This window comes from Zootoca vivipara, chromosome 5, assembly GCF_965207765.1.
Source record: "Zootoca vivipara chromosome 5, rZooViv2.hap1.1, whole genome shotgun sequence".
In the NCBI taxonomy this organism is placed as follows: domain Eukaryota; kingdom Metazoa; phylum Chordata; class Lepidosauria; order Squamata; family Lacertidae; genus Zootoca; species Zootoca vivipara.
Window position 1 is genome coordinate 47,052,844 of NC_142588.1, and position 19,653 is coordinate 47,072,496.

At 36.6% G+C, this 19,653-nt stretch overlaps 1 protein-coding gene across 1 annotated transcript in view; it reads right to left on the reverse strand.

Annotated features, from left to right (window-relative positions):
- The window catches only part of ATRNL1 (attractin like 1), a 497,126-nt gene that overhangs the window by 415,149 nt on the left and 62,324 nt on the right, over window positions 1–19,653 (reverse strand). Inside the window, exons 6-8 of the mRNA XM_060274775.2 lie at window positions 14,870–15,044; window positions 10,883–10,970; window positions 5,733–5,988 (exon numbers count right to left, since the gene is read on the reverse strand). Of these exons, the coding sequence (XP_060130758.2) occupies window positions 5,733–5,988; window positions 10,883–10,970; window positions 14,870–15,044 (519 nt within the window). The remainder of the gene's footprint in view (window positions 1–5,732; window positions 5,989–10,882; window positions 10,971–14,869; window positions 15,045–19,653) is intronic.

The following is a 19,653-nucleotide window of genomic DNA, read 5'->3' on the forward strand; positions in this document are numbered from 1 at the left end:
TCATGTAAATGATATTGGTGTCTATATGAACACTTATTTCTTCCTTATTGAATGGATCCCCTTCTCTATTGATATACTTAGACTAACAAACAGCTATTGGAAACATTTCAATTTCCTCCAAGTTGCATCTGCCATCACCAGGCAAAAGCTAAAAAGCTATTATATTTGAAACAGAAATTAAAAATTGAGAAAAGGTTGATAAACATTTCAGCAGGAGTTTCTGCTACTTGGAAGTCTAGAATTGTGTTTATGCTTTTGAGGTGTTATCACCACCTCTGGGTCTGATACTAGAGCAAAGGCGCTTCCTTTTGCCCTTTCATTCTGTTATGAGAATTATGGCTTTGGTGGGGAATCTATAAATCTCAGGAGGGGAATTGTGTGGATGGTTTTACTAACTTGAACCATAAAGCTTTTCTGGGCTAGTCCACAGGGAAATTTATTTTGCTTTAGGTTAGCAATACCTCATAAACTCTCTAAGAATCTCAATGTGAGTCTCAAGGAGAATATAAGATTATTGCTTTCCTTTAGCTAAAGCAAGACAGTGCTTTTGTATCTTGGAAAATTTCTGAATAAAGCCTCTACTGGACCGACTTGTTTGAATTTGTAGCAGACTGGCGTCTGCATTCAGAGCCAATTGAAGCAGTTTTTTGTTTTGTTTTTTTTCTAGCTATAAAAAAAAAACCCTAAGAGCATTTTTTGCTCTAAGCAGATGATTCGCACCACCCACCTCTTGCAAGAGAGTAATGTATGCTGCTTCTGCCCTCCCACTGAGATTTTGCCAAAATGCTCTAGTCTAGGAGAAAATATCTAAGGGAAATGTAATGATAATTAGACTTTTAAGTTCATTTTGGCAACATTCTCCTTCCAAACACTCTCCAATGTATTTTACACGGTAGTGGAAAGATCAAGTCAAGGTGGAAATTCTATTATAAAATCCTCTTTTTGGATAGGCAATTTCAAAATGAAGGATCACCAGTACATGTTAAGCTGTGAAGAACCATTGTGCAATTCTCACTACTGGAATCCATTTTCACATATGTGAGGTATGAGTAGATAGTAGCTACACACAGAATCAAGTCTAACAATTATCAACAAATGGAGGTATAGTTTAAGAAGTGTAAAATGTCTCAGGTAACAGTTCATGTAGGAACTCTCTCAAGATGAACAAGATATAGTATGTATATGGACCAGGAAATGTGCACAATACCCTCTTAATGGAAGAATTATGTGCATGTTCTCCAGGAGTCTGTGAATATGCATAGTAGCTGGTTGTTAGGCACATTAACTGCTTTGTGATGGTACTCATCAGAACAGAGTGGCACCACTTTTTCTTGCTGCCTTTGAGAGCCACTTTGTGCTGGCATCAATGGCACTTTTATCAAGCTATAAGTATCAGAACTTTTTTTTTAATCTACTTCCTATGGACCTCAGCAGACATGTTCAGTGAACATTTGCATTCTGCCTCTGTAGGATTTCTATCTGTGGGGGAGAACGGGTTTTGATCTCACCACATGTGTGCACTGCTTCTATCTTTGCCATAGGAACACAGGAAACCACCTTATTCAGAGTCAGACCAATAGTTCATCTAGCTCACTATAGTCTACACTGACTGGTAGCAGCTCTTAAGCATTTCAGGCTGAAAGGCTTTCCCAGCTCTGCCCGAAGATGCCAGGGACTGAACTTGCTCTACCACTGAGCAACCATTCACTCCTACAGAAGAAGTAAAGAAGTACATCCAGTGATACCAAGGGATAAGGGGCAGGATTGTCCCTGTCAGCTGTGCCCCAGATTCAATTTCCTGGTCATGCTAGAACATAACACAAAGTAGGAACAGAGATAAAAAATGACCATATTTCCTTTCAAGGATTTATTTTTCTAAACAGGACCAAACTGTGCTTTTACAGTAACTATATCTATCAGAATTCAGATTTTCCTGATCTGTTTTCTGTGTTGCCGAGTTCCAAAAAAAGCAGGTTGTATTGAGTTAAGAGTCACCATCTGGAATTTTATAGTTTAAAAATGATCCTACAGCTGCAGCCCTGTAGATAAATGCTGCCTGGGAATTCACAAAAGTTTACTACAAAATGTATTCAGCTTTAGTGGAAATAAGGTTTGGAGGTGAAATGAAACAGAAGGATTATCAACTTCAGAAAATGAACTACATAGTATAGACCAGATCCTACAAACTAAAGCTGTATAAAATGAATCCATGCTTACATAAATACCCAGTGGCATTTGTAATAAAATAATTCCTGGCTACAACGTTTGTAACAGCAAAATGTGCCCTCCTTTATAAATTTCTCATTAATATTTGATGTAGACAATCTATTATCATTATATAGAAACACAGAAAGTTGAGATTAATCTTGAATCATAACAATAGCTAACTGTACAAAATGCATTTTGCCACCACACAAAGCTTAAAGCCATGAACTAAAGTTTATTAAAAATCTGCTTTGGAGGAAAATCTGTTTTACTAATCCTCTACTAATATATTTTTAACATTTTAAAGGAAGTCATAAAATGGAAACAAGTCCTAAACACCTTCCTCAGCAATAAAACATTCAATGAACAGTGAAATTTTCATTTTAGTTTCTAAGTGAAGCAGAAGCACTCTCTGTAATCTAGCTAACCATATATCTTACATACATTGGAGTCTGGAATTCCTCCAAGTACTTAGTACTCAGAAATATAAATTTCCACAATGCTGACTATTAATGAGCAATGCAGTGTCACAGTAAGAAGTTATTATGACATGTTTCTCATTTTGCTTCATTGTGTGTTTTACAGTGTCTACATAGTAAACTATACAAAGTATATTTTTGTTTCTGACTTTGTATCAGAGCTCAACTCCTGTCTGGCTTGTAGAGACCGTAGGGAATTGATGGCTCCAGTATTAGTTGTCAAGTCTTTCTTCAGGTGCAGAATTTCAGTAGGGATTAAAAGAAGCTAATGTTAGCTCTATGCTCATGAAAACAATATTTGATGTTAACAGCATGAGAAACTCTACAGCTATGTTCTAGCTCCATTTTAAACAAAACCTGTGCAGCAGAGCTAGGAGGCTAGTATAAATCCATATACTATTGGGGTGGTATTCAACTAACTTAATCAGAGTAGAACTATTGAAATTAATAGACCTAACTTAGTCATGTTCAGTAATTTCAATGGGTCTACTTTGAGAATATGAATGTGTGTGTGTGTGTGTGTGTGTGTGTGTGTGTGTGTGTGTGTGTGTGATTTCTATATCTATATCACTTCTGAACACTTCCATCTACTCTGTCTCTTTGGTATCCCTAGTTCTAGCTTAGGTAGACAGAAATTTATTCTCCCTCCCCCTATAACTTTGTAGCAGAAGGTCACCCAATGACATTAATGGGAAAATAGATTTAGGACAGAGAAAATAAAGCCCTTCTTCACAAAATGCATAACTAAATATTGTATTGTAATTCACTGCTGCAATGGCTGCATCCACACAATCAAATCCTAGCTGAATAAACCAAGATATGCAAAAGTTGCATATACCTATAGAAAGTATTTGCTGCCACTTCATTTTTAACCTTTTACGTGAGCAGAAAAACAGGCCATGAAGCCACGGCTTGCCACGGCTTCCTCTTATAAGTGTACCAGAAACTACACTGTGGCTTCCACACAAGTCAGGATTTTGAAATCAATTTATGAACTCTGGATTGTTTGGAAGTCATTAACCATGGTACACAGGTCACATAAAATGGGAAGCTATAGTTAACTGCACCTTTCTAGTTTATTTTAGTGGCAGCTAAGGGGTTGCATGCGCATGCACTGTAATATCTGCTTCTGAGGACCTACTTGCTGATGAAAGCGATTAGCTGGCAGGCACAAGGGAGAGAGGGCTTTTTTGGCAGTTGGGATCTGACAACCACCTGCAAGCTTTTAACCGGCATATTTACTGTTGCCTTCCCATCATGTTAATTAAGCTGCTGTTATTGCATTATTCTATTTTGTTATTTTATGGGCTATGTTGTTTTTATACTTACTGCTGACAGTTATTATTTAGTTACCATATTATGGTTGTGGTTTTAACTATTTTGTTTTATATATTGTTATAAATTTGTTTTTCAAATACCTTATAAGTTATCCTTAAAAGTTAGGGTACACATTCATTAAATAAAATAAAATAAATATCCTGGTTTATTAAGCCAGAATTTGATTGTGTGATCTGGGCCACTATGTTATGATGGACCCTAGTTTAGGCAGCTTTAAAATAGGATTGGGCAAATTAATTGATTGCTAAATTGAGCCAATGTTACTTTGAAACATCACATAAATCAAATTACAATTGAAAATTTGATGCTTCACAGTAATCTTGTATACTTAATGGACTAAAAAGTTTGTGATTGCCTGTTTCTGAGCCCAATTCCTCCTCCCTACCCACAGTCAATGCCTGAGATGCTACAATGTTTATGAATGTTAAAAATACCATATAGTTACATTTAAATATTACTACAGTCCTGGCTTAGTTTAATGAACCACTTATGGCTCACTAGTATAAAGAATGCAACCAGCAATTAAAGATCAAACAAAAACAAAAAACCAGATTAATATATCTGAACATTTAAAAGTACAATAAAAAAATTCCTTCAGTAGCACCTTAAAGACCAACTTTAAGGTGCTACTGAAGGAATTTTTTTATTTTACTTCGACCCAGACCAACACGGCTACCTACCTGTAACCGTAATTAAAAAGTACACTTCTTCACATCCCAGTTACTGTTTAGTGAATGTGACATGATTAATTAATCACTATTTTTCCTGTTGCAACTACAAAACAATGCCCTTTAACACATTCAAACTAGGAGAAAAAAATGTGCAAAAGGATACATTCAGCTGTTGAACATTATTTTTGTTTATATGGTACTTCAATAGTGAAAAGGGTGGTGCAGGAGTGCATCCTGCTGGACTTTAGTAAAACTGCAGTTAAAAAATTACAGATAAATTCTTATTTCTTTAAAGTTAGTACAGATAATAACCCCAAAGTCTAATATGCAAGAACATTAAAATCAAACATGGTAAATACTGAACTAAATTGTTTTCAGAAGAAAAGCGAGGCAGGAACCAAGTCTTACCCTCTTATTGAACCTGATGTTTTCTGCAATGGATCTGGAAACTTCAATAACAGCACCTGACCCTTTAGTCAGCTGCCAAAATCCCATTTTAAGGTCTTCTAATGTTTGAGAGCAAGGTTTTGCTCCAGGAGAAGTAAATGTCACATGTGCTGGACACATGACTCAGAGAGAAGGTGTAAATTTGGGGTTATTAGTGGTTGCTTTAGTGGAATGAACTTTTAAGGTGCGCTAATATTAGAAACTAGTTCCCATTGGCCAGATACAAGGGACCCAAGTGTTCAAGCAGGGCTATTTGCTTCTAATGCTCCTTCTTTGGACATTTCCCAAGAAATGTAACTTTTTCTAGCTTTCACTATCTTTCCCTATTTCTTGGTGATCCACAAAGCCTCTGTATGAGAATCTTCCTCACTTCAAATAAAAAATTACATCCTCTTCACATTTTTTTAAAAAAAGACTTTTATCTCTTTCAGCACATCAGATAAAGCATACTTCTGATAAAGGGTCAGCTCATGCATATCTCAATAAAGATTCATTGATTTTAGAATCTATCTCTCTCTCGTCCCCTATTTGCATCAGAATGTCTTGGATCTATTAATACTGTATGAACACACTGAAAAGGAAAAAAACTTACTGATATAGTACTCTTGCACACTGCTCGTGTAACCATATATTACAGAGTAACCAAAAATCACGACCATGACAACATCCCTGCTATCCAGCTCCACTATGTGTGCAGAATGACCCTCGACTGCATATTGCTGGCCATGAACAAGTACTGCTGGAATTCTGGTACTCCACGTCTGACTGGGTATGTTGAAAATCCATAGTTCATCAGTGACATTCCCAGTATTTGTTTCAATTTTGCCTCCATACATGTAAATGTCATCCTGTTTGAAAGGGGGGGGAGAAAAAACAAAATGAAATGAATACAAATGTCAAAAAATACAAAGCAAAAACCAGCAAAACACTAAAATTGGGATAATGTTATGCTATGGAAATGACACTAGCTTCTAAATTATACTTAATGTATAATACATATAATAATTTGATTTATAATACATGTAAATCAGCTCTTACATGCAATGGATAGTCCAGTGTTTACGTTTCAGAACCCCTGGATACCCACTGGTTTCTAGTTCCACTCTTCATTTTATTGTCATTCCAAGTTTAGTATAAACTGCACTGATCTTATCCCTCCCTATTCTTTTTCAGTACATCAACAGATAACACCATGAGAAAACATCCCCCCTAAAAATCACATGATTCGTCAGAATAAAGTTCTGGTGGCAACTATTTCTGAGTAGACGTTTGAAAAAAATATAAAAAGGGATGTGATGACACCTTGCTCTTTTAACTTAACTTCATAGAACTGTAGAGTTGGTGCCACCTAATCCAAACCCAACTTGCCCTACATTTTTGAAAATACTGTTTGTTTGTTTGTTTGTTTGACCATTCTATAACGTTAAAGTATCTCTATACTGAAAACATTAAAGTATCTCTAGGGGGTGTACAGAAAACTAAAACAATATTAAGTAACTTAAACAACAAATGATTAAAAATGTACACTGTTACATATATGAGACCTGTGGGTATATGGCCGTATATAAATTCAATAAATAAAAATAATATTACATTGATACAAATTGCTAACAAATATAGACCGAGATCAATTTCTACTTATTCTGACACAGCTCCCCCTATCAGCCTCCCAATTCACCCAGAGCCCAAACAAACTCATAATTCCCCCACAATATCTCACAACCGGGTTCCTAGAAACTGCTGACAACATCCTAGTCTCTCACTGTAGGCTTGTTTTTATGAGCAGGCAGCAAGGTGGATTGAGTTTCCTTAGGCTGCTGCAAACTACGGTATGTCTCATTCAACTGTGCAGCACACCCCAGTTCTAGACTACAGCAGGTTTGGTTTGGCAAGTTTCCTAGAGGGTCCTAAGGATGGCAGATAGGACATCCCTCCACTCACAGATCTTCATCTGGCCTCTGCACATCACTCTTCCTCCAGCTGCTTACTAAGGAGAGATGAGTGAGTGTTACATTATTATCTGATTGTGAGAGGGGTAGTGGTGTGGGGGCTGGGAGTTGCTCAATATACTGACAAGCCTTTCTACATGGCAAGCTAATGGCTAAGCTTGAAACTAAATATATACAGCAGTACTGTCTCTGAAAGAATTGATTCATTCTCCTATCTTCATTGCTCTTTGATTCTTGTCAATCAGAAGGCGGGGCGGGGGAGACTGAGCAGTGGGTCAGATGGGAAAGGACCTGGATGAGGAGACCCTATGGGCTGTATCTTACCAGTAACTGGAAATTTCCCACCCCACCTCTTCCCTAGAAGTTTGCAGCTGATGTGTATCAGCTGCAACCATCAAAGCTTGTCTAGAAAAGCACTGTGGGGAGGAGATCCAATCTTGTATGGTGCTTGAGATGGTTGGACAGTGTTCTCGAAGCTACCAACATGAGTTTGACCAAACTGCGGGAGGCAGTGGAAGACAGGAGTGCCTGGCGTGCTATGGTCCATGGGGTCACGAAGAGTCAGACACGACTAAACGACTAAACAACAACAACAATGGTGCTTGTGGCAGTGAAGCTTTGCCACAAACAGTTCGTGCAAGGAACATACACTCAAGCAGGAAGAGAAAGTAGAAAGGAAAAAGACTGAGAGGATGGATAAGAAAGCCAGAGAATAAGTTCACTAGAGATTGTGTTAATGGTGATTGGGGAGGGGATGAACAAGGGGGAAGGGGATTTTCACACAGTCCATTGGAGGGGAGAGTTACTGTGCACGGAGGTCCAGCGCTGAGGGCCTTCTGGCGGTTCCCACACTGCGAGAAGCAAAGCTACAGGGAACCAGGCAGAGGGCCTTCTTGGTAGTGGCACCCGCCCTGTGGAATGCCCTCCCATCAGATGCCAAAGAGATAAACAACTACTAGACTTTAAGAAGCATCTGAAGGCAGCCCTGTTTAGGGAAGTTTTTAATGAGTGACATTTTAATGTATTTTAATCTTTGTTGGAAGCCGCCCAGCGTGGCTGGGGAAACCCAGCCGGAAGGGTGGGGTACAAATAATAATAATAATAATAATAATAATAATAATAATAATAATAATAATTTATTATTATATAGATGAGCTACTTATCAGTCCAAAACCATTTTTATTTGTAAGTCTCCAGGGGGAAAAAATGCAGTGCCTTTTAAATGCTTGAAGTTGACATAATTTTGTTCAGTGTTTAATAAAAAATGTCCCAAACTTTCCGTAGCATAGACATAGGTATCTAATTAAATTGAAAGTTAACCAAGCCCAATCAGATGAATTGGTACAAAGTTGAGAAATGGGACTCGCCTGATTTTCATTGTGTAATACAAATGGTCACTTTGCTTGAGTCACTGTCTTATAAAATTCAATTCAATTTAATGTAACTGAATTACATTTTTTTTTAATTGGAGGTGACATTGGCTAAATCCAAGTCTTCACTTCCTCACAGTTCTCATCCTTATGACCTCTAGAAAAAGGCTTGGAAACACTCCATGTTTTTGAGTGCTACAAGAACCCATTGTGCAAACTCAAAAAAGACAAGCCAATTACGAGGTGAACTTGCCCATTACTGATGGGCAGTGATGAATTAACCACATCACCTTGGGCCATTGCAGCAATTGTTATTAACTTTTATTTACTGCTATTCATATATCCAAATCTCAGCATGACTTAATTGTTCCTTTAATTACCAAGAGAGGTCATAAGTGATTATCAATTGCTCTTTTACATTTCCCCCCAAAGCTACAAACTGTAGAATGGTACTGTACTACAGAACAACAATGTCACATGTATGAGCTACGGATCTGAAAGAGCGAGGAAGAGGTTTGCATGAAGTGACTCAGCCTAGGCTCTTCCTGTCAGTGTCTGAAATTAAACTTTTCTATCTCCACACAGCCATTCATGTCTACCAACCCTGAATGTATTTCCAGGGCCAGATCCATCAAAAATCTGTCTCTTCCTAAAAGATGGATAGAAACGATAATTTCATCAGCTATGTTTCCCTTGTCGAAATGCTGGATTACGGTAAAAAGTCATGCCTTGAAGAATTTGTCTTTCACTGCAATTCAAAGGTGTAGGCAATTCCAGTGATGAAGACTGTACAAACCTATGAGCTTCCCGACTTACTGCCTACAGTATTTCATCACTCCTTCCTGTAATCACTTCCTTCCTGTAATCCATGTATATAGCCTCTACTGGCCACAGGCCCATATTCTGCTTTGCCGCTCTCTTCTTTTAATTCATGGTTCCTGCACCACCTGCTGTTTTCTCAGCTACCATGTTTCTCAGCCTTCCTCTTACTCTTGTCACATTGTTTAGCAATTCTGACTCTAAGCATGCCTGAGTCTACTCCTGCCTCTCACTGATGCCAAGCCCATTCAACTTCTTCTGTCTTGTAAAGTTTTCCATGACCATCCTGGCACCATTTCATTAACCACTTCTTTTCTCTCCTACATTTCCATCAGGAGCCTGGCTTTTAAGTATGCTGCCTGCTTTGAGTGAAAGGCTGAATTCAGAGCAGAACATTTCAACTTCAATTATAGACTGTTATAACATTTTCTTGCTTCCATTACATGCTTTTAAAACCCATTTTCACTCCTCCCACACAATCTCCATCTAGATTATTGCAAAACACAATAATCAGGTACAGATTTAAATAGTTTCCTTTTATTATAGACACAACTGCCATATGAATATCATATCTGGATTAAAAGCACTTCAGAATACACACACACACACACACACACACACACACACACACACACACGTGTGACTGGCCTAAAACTCCAAAAATGATATTAAACCAGGAGCCATCTAATAAATATTCCTACCTCTGCATCTCTTGCTTTCCTTAAACAAAATGAAAGGGTGGGGGTGGGGAGATGAGTTTTGCAGAATGTCAGTGACTCTCAGAATCATGTTGTGGAAACTGCACAGAGACACCAAATTAATACAGGGAGACAAACTTATCAATTAGATCATTTTCTCTTCCTTCCACTGTGCTCAGTAGACCTTGTACTGATGAATAGCAAAGGAATGAAAGTAATACCCTGAGTCTCAAAGCACCATACAGGCAAGTTCTATTGAAATAAATGTTGTTTTTTCTGTGACAGTAGTTTTAGGATCACAGTCTAAAACGTTTTTAAATGAACTGTCACTTAAGATGATCAGTTATTCCTGCATAACATTACAACCTAAACTACAGCAATGAAATTAAATATCTGCAGGATGGAACAATAATTTGAAAAGTGCTTTATAAATAATCATCTAATTTATCCTTCCACAGCCTTGTGATCATTCTTCCTATTTTCTGGAAGCTTTTGTTTGATACAGTATTCAAAAACAGGATCAAGTTCAGATCTGTACTTACCAAATAGATGCCCACTTTACAACCTTAACTACCGCACGGCCAAACAAAATAAAGGCAGGCAGCAACAGTTTGGGACATAAAAGCTTAATTCATAACCTAAAGTTTTGTTTGGTTTGGTTTTTACAATATGGTGATTTAATGCAAAATAGGATAAAATAATTCTTTACTCAGAATTCTGAAGTGTGTAGGAAACTACTAAAAAGAATAGGACATTCAAAGAATGAACTGACAAGACCACATAGACCAAAAAGATTAATTGTCTGTAAAGAATGGAGTTTAAAGCATGGATATGAAATAACTTCAATACAGGTGTTCAATAGCTCAGAAATTAATAAAGTTAAATATTACCCTAGATGAGCCAAACCTGATATAAAGCAATGGTGTGTCCATATCTCTGAAGAGGTCCTTGCGATACCGGTACTACATTCCAGATGCTGCTTTCCAAATTATAACTAAAAAGGGCAAATATAAATAAATAAATTTGTCAACCAAGGGAATTCAAAGTCTATAAATTTTGGAAACAAAGTTATTATTTTCAGTTTAGTCATCATAACTGTATAATTTGGGAATTAACTGTTATAATTGGGCTATTATTGGGGGTATATTCAAAAACTAATTTAAAAATATTAAAAATACAGATGTATTCTAATCATAAGATAGTTTTTAAACAAAGAACAACAAGCTGGTAGAATAATAAATAAAATTATAGATGGAAACAAAGAAATTACAGAATCAAATCAAATTAAAACTTGCTTTATAAACTATTACAAAAAATATATAAAGAGGGGGGAAAGGGGGGGGGAAATACAATTTTTTTAAATAAAAAACAAATTAGTGAAATAGAAATTAGTGAAATAGAATACCAACACCTTAATGAAGAAATTCAAGAAGAAGAAATAAGGAACGTGATAAAGAAATTGAAGGTAGGAAAATCACCAGGGCCAGACGGGATTTTGGTTAATTATTAGAAAAATTTGGAGGAAGTAATAGTACCCAAATTAAAGATAATTATGAATGAAGCTTTCGAAAAAGGGGAAATACCCGAATCATGGCATGAGGCATTGATAACCCTAATACCGAAGAAAGGAGTAGATATGAGCCTGGTAAAGAACTACAGGCCGATTACAAGATTTTCACCGGGATTCTGGCCAATAGGCTGAAAAAACTACTGGGTAGGATAATAGGAAAAGATCAGGCAAGCTTTTTGCCAGGGAGACAAATAAAGGATAACATCAGAACAATCATTGACTTAATGGAGTATTTGGAAATGAACCCTAGTATAAGAACTGCAATGTTGTTGGTTGGCGCAGAAAAAGCGTTCAACAGCGTTTCATGGAGTTTTCTTTATGGAACGTGCGAAAGTTTGCAACTAGGTCCAAAGTTCTTGAATGGAATTAAAGCAATATATTAAAAACAGAAAGCAAAGCTACTGATAAATAATGAAGTTACTGAAGAATTCAGTATAGAAAGAGGGACCAGGCAGTGGTGTCCTCTCTCACCCCTCCTGTTTATTATGACATTGGAAACTCTATTAAGAATGTTGAAAGAGGACAAAGAAATCAAGGGAATAAAAATGGGGAAATACTGCTATAAAGTCAGAGCTTTCGTCGATGACTTAGTCATAATGACAGAAACACCAGAAAAAGGTATATTAAAAGCTATGGAAGATATGAAAAAATTTGGGGAGGTGTCCGGATTTAAATTAAACAAAGACAAATCTAAAATGTTAACTAAAAATATGACAGAAAAAGAAAAGGAAGATTTGGCAAAACTTACGGAAATTAAAATAGAAAGTAAAGTAAATTATCTAGGGATATGGATTACGAATAAGAATACAAATCTTTTTAAAGACAATTATGTAAAGAAATGGAGAGAAATTAAAAATAGTTTTGAGAAATGGAAGCATATGAAACTCTCCATTTGGGGGAAAGTCTCCATGTTAAAAATGATAACCCTTCCAAAGATTTTATTCCTGTTCCAAAACATACCTATAATAATTGGAGTCAAATATTTAAAGGATTGGCAGAAAGACATGGCAGATTTTATATGGCAGGGCAGGAAGGCGAGGATGAAAATGGAGACATTAACTAGCCTGAAAGAAAATGGAGGTTTTGCATTACCGGACATGAAAAGGTATTTTGAAGCGGCTTGTTGGACTTGGTTGAGAGAGTGGTGTATCCTAAAAACATCTGACATTTTGGAATTGGAAGGACATAACAAAATCTATGGTTGGCATGGTTATTTGATGTATGATAAGAGCAAAATCCATAAGGGATTTAAAAACCATACGATCAGGAGAGCATTACTAGAGGTTTGGGAGAGAACAAGAGAAAGAATAATAGGGGGAACTCCCTGGTGGCTGTCGCCGCTGGAAGCGAATGCGACACTAAATTGTCATAAAAAAGAAAATTGGCCAACGTATAGAAAGATTATGGAAAATGTAAATGGAAATATGATATTGAAAAATTATGAGGAATTAAAAGATAAAGGCGTATCTTGGTTTGAATATTTTCAAATTAAGGCAACATTTGAGAAAGATAGAAAACAAGGGGATTCGAAAATAAAACATCGCGATTTGAAAAAGAAATTTTGAATAGTAATGAAAAATTAATTTCAAAAATGTATAGGCTCCTAGAAGAATCAGAAATAAAACATGAAGTGAAAAATAAAAATATGTGTAAGTGGGAACAGGATATAGGATGTGAAATAGAATTAGAGGATTGGAATAAATTTTGGATGAATAGTATAAAGTTTACAGCCTGCTACTCTTTAAGAGAGAACTTCATGAAACTCCATCACAGATGGTATTTGGGACCGGATAGGCTAGCGAAAATGAATAAAAACATGAATAACAAATGCTGGAGGTGTCAAGGTGTGGTTGGATCTTTGTTCCATATGTGGTGGGCATGCCCTGAGGTGCAAAAGTTCTGGGAGATGATTCATACAGAAATTCAAAAACTAATAAAAACATCTTTTTCTAAAAAAGCAGAATCCTATCTCCTGGGCATCCTAAGTAGTGATATACCGCACGATAGAACCAATATATTATTATATGCGACGACAGCCGCTAGAATGTTAATTGCTAAAAATTGGAAAGGAACCCTTATACCAACAAAAGGAGAATGGATAAATAAATTATGCGAATACCTGGAACTGGCGAAACTTATAGACATAATACGACAAAAACCAAAAGACAGGATTAAAAAACAATGGGAATGCTTAAACGACTATTTAAAGAAAACAGACAAGGGGACTAAAACATGGCTATGCTTAGAATAACCTTGTAAGGATGAGAAGTTTAAGAAGACCATGATTGTAGATAGATTTAAAGGCTGGATTCATATTAAAATATTATTTGACAGGAGGACAAGATGTATTATGAATTACTGTGCTGAAAGTGGTGGAAGCTTTGTTTTGAGATGAATTTTTTTCTGTATGGACCTTAACCTATTTTTACTTGAATTCCTTTCTTTTTTCTTTTCTTTCTTCTTTTTCTTTTTTCTTTTTTTTCATTTCTTCCCGCTTTTGTCTTCTTTATCATTCTTTACACCTTTTTTCTTTTTTATCTCCCCCCCCTTCTTTCTTTTTTTCGATGTTTTGCAATTCGGATTTTAGATTTTCCAACTTTAAGTAATGGAATATGTAAAAAGTGTATACAAATGTACCTGGACTGATTTGAAGATGCTTTGTATTGTTTTAATGAATTTTGAAATAATTTTTTTTAAAAAAATATTTTTTTAATTCTATGAGCCACTATATTTCACTTCATTTAACTCTAAGAATATTACTAAGTTGAAATAATGAACTATAATTCAAGAGGACAATAACCAAAGACTGGGGTGAATAATAATAATAATAATAATAATAATAATTATTATTATTATTATTATTTATTTATACCCAGCCCAGCTAGCTGGGTTTCCCCAGTCACTCTGGGCGGCTTCCAACAGAAACATTAAAATACACTAATTTCTTAAACATTAAAAGCCTCCCTAAACAGGGCTGCCTTCAGAATGGAACTTAATTCCCTTTGTATAAATTAGAAGGTAATACAAGTAGCGAAAGTGTTCTCACAGCAGTTTTCTTTTCAACAGACAATGTCTTCATCTTGATTCCTAGTCTATTTGAAAGCTATCAGTGTGAAAACCATAATATGTACGCTAGAACATACTCCCTCATTTTCCTGAGCAGCAAAATGTCCAGGGGTAATGCTACAAAGTTTAGAAACCCTCGGACAAGACAGCCCTGAAGTTTAGGATGATTTACGCTGGTGTGGGTGATGTAAACGCTATTTATTAAGTAACAATAAATTCACACAAAACAGTAATGAAAGGCCAAGGAAATTACTTACTTTAATACCATTTGGAATGTGCTGTAGTTAAATGCATATCCCCCAATCACCCACATAAACTTTCCATGTAGAACTGCTTTATGTGAAGCCCGGCTTACAGATGGACTAAATGGCTTCACATTTGGTAGAATCCAGTATGACTCCATTGAAGGAACATTCAAAGAACAATCAGGACCTGTGTATTAAAAATAAATAAATGGGGAGAAATAGTTACACCTGAGCTGTACATCCTGCTAGGCAAAAGTGTTACAATTATGTGAAGGTTAGATGCAAAAACTATGCTGACAAAAGCAGTGTTCATTGTAGAAACTACTCTACAGATTCACTGAAGAATCATCCATACAAAAGTAAAATATTGTAAAATAGTTTTAGTAGTTGGGTAGAGAGGGAAGAAAGATGAATAAGGTAAAGAGATAAAGGTAAGTGGACAGTCATTGCAGAAAGCCATATATTTTTAAACAAAGGTTTACATAGGATCAGACTTTTAGGAATATAGTAGTGTGAAGTTTATATGCATTCTTTAAAAGTAGGTTAGGGTAAGATGGCAAGCAAAAATGAAACAGTCCCATTTATTTAGGGTTTTTTCCAGCAAAATACTTCTTTTTCAATGTCTTTGGGCATGTTAGTCTTTGTTCTAAAAGAAAATCTGAACAAACTTTAGAAGATTTGGCTCTAAACTAAAATTCATTAGCTTGCTGAGAATTAAACAGAAACTTTGGTATAACTTGTAATGACACATTTGAAAAGACTTCAAATACACTTGCTACTTAATAATAATAATAATAATAATAATAATAATAATAATAATAATAATAAATGGATGAAATCTGACATCACACTATTAAAACAGTTCTGCCACCCAAACACTATCCTAAGACCATTACAAGTTGAATGCATCTGCCTTTGACATAGGTATGAAATCAATTCAGTTCATAATCTTATATCATACCTATATTTCTACTTTAATAAAGGATAGTGAATACATCAAATCTTCATCTCATCAGAACCCTAAACACAATCTAAGTTCTTCAATCAGATTTAAGACTACTATGAGTTATAGTTGGGACCCAGGTGGCGCTGTGGGTTAAACCACAGAGCCTAGGGCTTGCCGATCAGAAGGTCGGCGGTTCGAATCCCTGCGACAGGGTGAGCTAACGTTGCTCAGTCCCAGCTCCTGCCCACCTAGCAGTTCGAAAGCACGTCAAAGTGCAAGTAGATAAATAGGGACCGCTCCGGCGGGAAGCTAAATGGTGTTTCTGTGCGCTGCTCTGGTTTGCCAGAAGCAGCTTTGTCATGCTGGCCACATGACCCAGAAGCTGTCTGCGGACAAACGCTAGCTCCCTCGGCCTATAGATGAGCGTTGCAACCCCAGAGTCGGACACGACTGGACCTGATGGTCAGGGGCCCCTTTACCTTTACCTTTACGAGTTATAGTTGTCACATTTCAGCAACAAATAGCATTTTATTTATTTAAAGAAGTTCCTGGGCTATACACACAATCAACATGTAAGCAATTATTCTTAACAGACTGATTACATTCTTTTGTTTACAAATTATATCCTGGTTTTTAAAATGGCAAGTTGTCCCCTTACTTTTTAAAATATGTTTAAAACCAAATGTGTGTTTGTTTTAACTTACAGAAGGGGTGTTTTTGGAAAAATAGTGACACCAAGTGGTAAAATATATACAAAGCACTGAAACATACCAAATTTTAAATAAACACTTTTTTACTTTTTTGTGTAACTAATTTTAAATAAGCAAGTCATAAAAATATTCAAGACACACCTAGTGCCAGCGTCAGATACTTTGACATGACATACAGCATTTAGAGTAATTGTGAAAAATACTGAACTTTACCATTTATCTGAAAAAAGCGAAATCATTGTTTGGGGGAAATATGAAATACTGAAATATGTGTGAATTAAAATATATGAAGTAGAGTAAAAGGTTGTGTACACAACAGGGTGTTAATTTGGGCATGGGTTACACAGTTTTTCCATGTGTGCTTTTGTTCACTTTTATTCACACATGAGCTCTTTCAATTAAAATCTATCCCAGTGTTTCCCATCCACACATCCAAGCAGGCAGTGCTTAATGAGATGTATTTATACTCTGCAATATAGTCCCATCCCTCAATTACTATTTCCATGACCTCTGGAAGCTCAGGAAACCTGAAGTCTGTTGTGGGTATGCAAACAGGATTTTGTTTACCTGTGGCATGCAAATATTTTAATTTTTTTTAAGGCCCATGGAATAGCACAATTATGAACTATCACCACAGTTAAATTTTCAATTATGTTTCATAGTAGACAAAAGGGCTGATTTAAAAATAAAAATAAAAACTGAAATACATTAAATTTACACACAGAGAGAAACACACACACCATGCCTGACCATACCAGGTAGAGAGCCAGTAGCTCATCAAGAAATGGCTTGCCAAGGACAAAGAATGGTGAGGTAGGTAAAGGAACAACTGATCTCATGACTCTTCCCCCCCCCCCCAACGTAAAAAGTCACTGTGTTGGTTGGAGAGTAACCATATATGGCCAAGGCATGGTGGGGAAGAGCGACTGCAGGTGGGATTATAGAAAGTGCTTTTCTTTTTCTTGCCCCTTTTCCTTTCCTGTATACTATTAGCTGTGAGGGCTAATTCTATTTTTATTTTAATACAACCATTTTCGACAACAGCAGGTCTGCACAGCTGTTTTAAAAATAGAAACAATGGTGAGAAATTGCCTCCAGCAACAACCAGTGGCACTGGGCACACTATGTTCTTTCATTTGCGTGGAAGAAAACAGAATAGCTAGGCTGTGCACAGGCATTGAGCAAGCAGAACTGGGAGTTGTGGTGACAGATAGCACCCATCAAAACATTGCCATATATGTAACAAAACAAAACACAGTGTGATTTAATGCATCCACAGTCCACCAATCATGAAAAACAAAATTAAAGGGGGGGGATAAAGGCTGCCAGAGGGCCTTCTCGGTGGTGGCACCTGCCCTGTGGAACGCCTTCCCATCAGATGTCAAGGAAATAAACAACTATCTGACTTTTAGAAGACATCTGACATCTGTTTTTAATGGTCGGAGTATTAGTAATAAATTATTATAATATTATTACTTGAATGGAGATGACACAAAAAAGGAAAGCCCATGAACCCATGGGGTGCATTGAATTTACTTTAAACTGTTCCCGTGTGTGCATCCCAAAACGTAAATGGAAATAGACATTGTAATGGGTTAGAATGAAAGACATTTTCTGTAAAAGAGTTGTTCATGGTGCACTAGCAATCTATTCCCCACTGTTACATTGCTGCAATATCACTACTCCCTGTAGTGTCTGCAGCCTCCCATACTGGACAGCACAAAGGCGAAATGAGCAGAGTTAAGCTGTGCAGACTGCCCAGATGCAATGTTTTTTACTGATACCAATGTATAGTTTGGCCCCATATAATCAACTAACTCTTTAGCAATTGTTGTCCATTTTTAAAAATCATTCATGTATTGTATTTTTTAGAACAATATATTTGGTACTGCCAGAAAACCCATTGGCTGTACAAGAGTAACAGTATTATTAACTAACATATGTGCCAGGCATTTATGAACAGCTTGGCTTTTCATTTCCTGGAGCCTGTAAATCTGTGTGATACAGCTGATTGCACCTTTACCTGCAATAGTTTTAATCTACATGTCCTTGCTGCTCTCTCTTGAGTTTTATGTCATGCCCTCTTCATCCCTGAGGGTGATTAAGCAGCAGGTATTTCTTGGCGGCTGGCATCATTAGGATAAAACACCAGAGATTTCTGCTGTGGGTCATGTGTTAGAAGGATAAACTCCTTAAAGGCTCTACAATTGTTCTCATGCTGGAAAACACCTAGCTGGGATCAAAACAATCATACAGCTAGTTCTGTATGCCCAAGAAAGTCCCTGGGTGCACCTAAATAATTTGCTTGGATCCTTTGTTTCTCTACATGTGTAGAGGTGGTCTAAACTACAGAAATGAGCAGGCTTTTGTATTAAGTGAACTGTTACATTAGTTGGACACCTCAGGGGAATTGCCTAGAAGCCATTCAAAAACCTACATCAACAAAAATGCCTAAAAGCGGCTACTAAAATTTATTTCAGAATTATTTTACCTGATGTTTAACTAGCACATGTATAACTTCTGTTCTTGATGAAGGAACTTTGAGTCCTGCAAGCATAACTCTTGTTCAAATACAGGACAACAAATATAGTTTAGAGAGAACAATAGGGCAAATAAGAACTAAAGGCTGACAGGGAAAAGAGAAAAAATGATTTCCTTCCATTCTCCCACTAAATGTCACTTACCTTCAGAATGTGAGCACTTTGAACTGAATATGTCACCATGTCCACTTATAGCTGAAGGTGAAACAAACAACAGATCTGCTTTCTTTGAAATTCAACTACAGGTAAAGACTGACAAGTGGGAGCTGTAGGCAATCTGACTTTTACAAGCTGGCTTTTTGTTACTTCACACTTTCCTGTGGGTGCTAGAATTGAGGTGTCTTATGAAGTTTTCCAGAAATGGATTTAGCCATTTGACCCCTAGTTCTACACTTCTTTCGCAGTAAAGTCTACGTGTTTGATAAATCTTTCATTTGATATCTCAGCTATGCCTCTGCAGAAACAGCAAGCTATAAAACATAAAATCTAAGCTCACTATTAATAGACTTTTATATGTACTTTTGTAGCCTAGTTGCAACAAACTTTATCTTTAAACTGCTATAGTTTTTACAGTTTTTTCTTCCATAGGAGGGGGGGGGA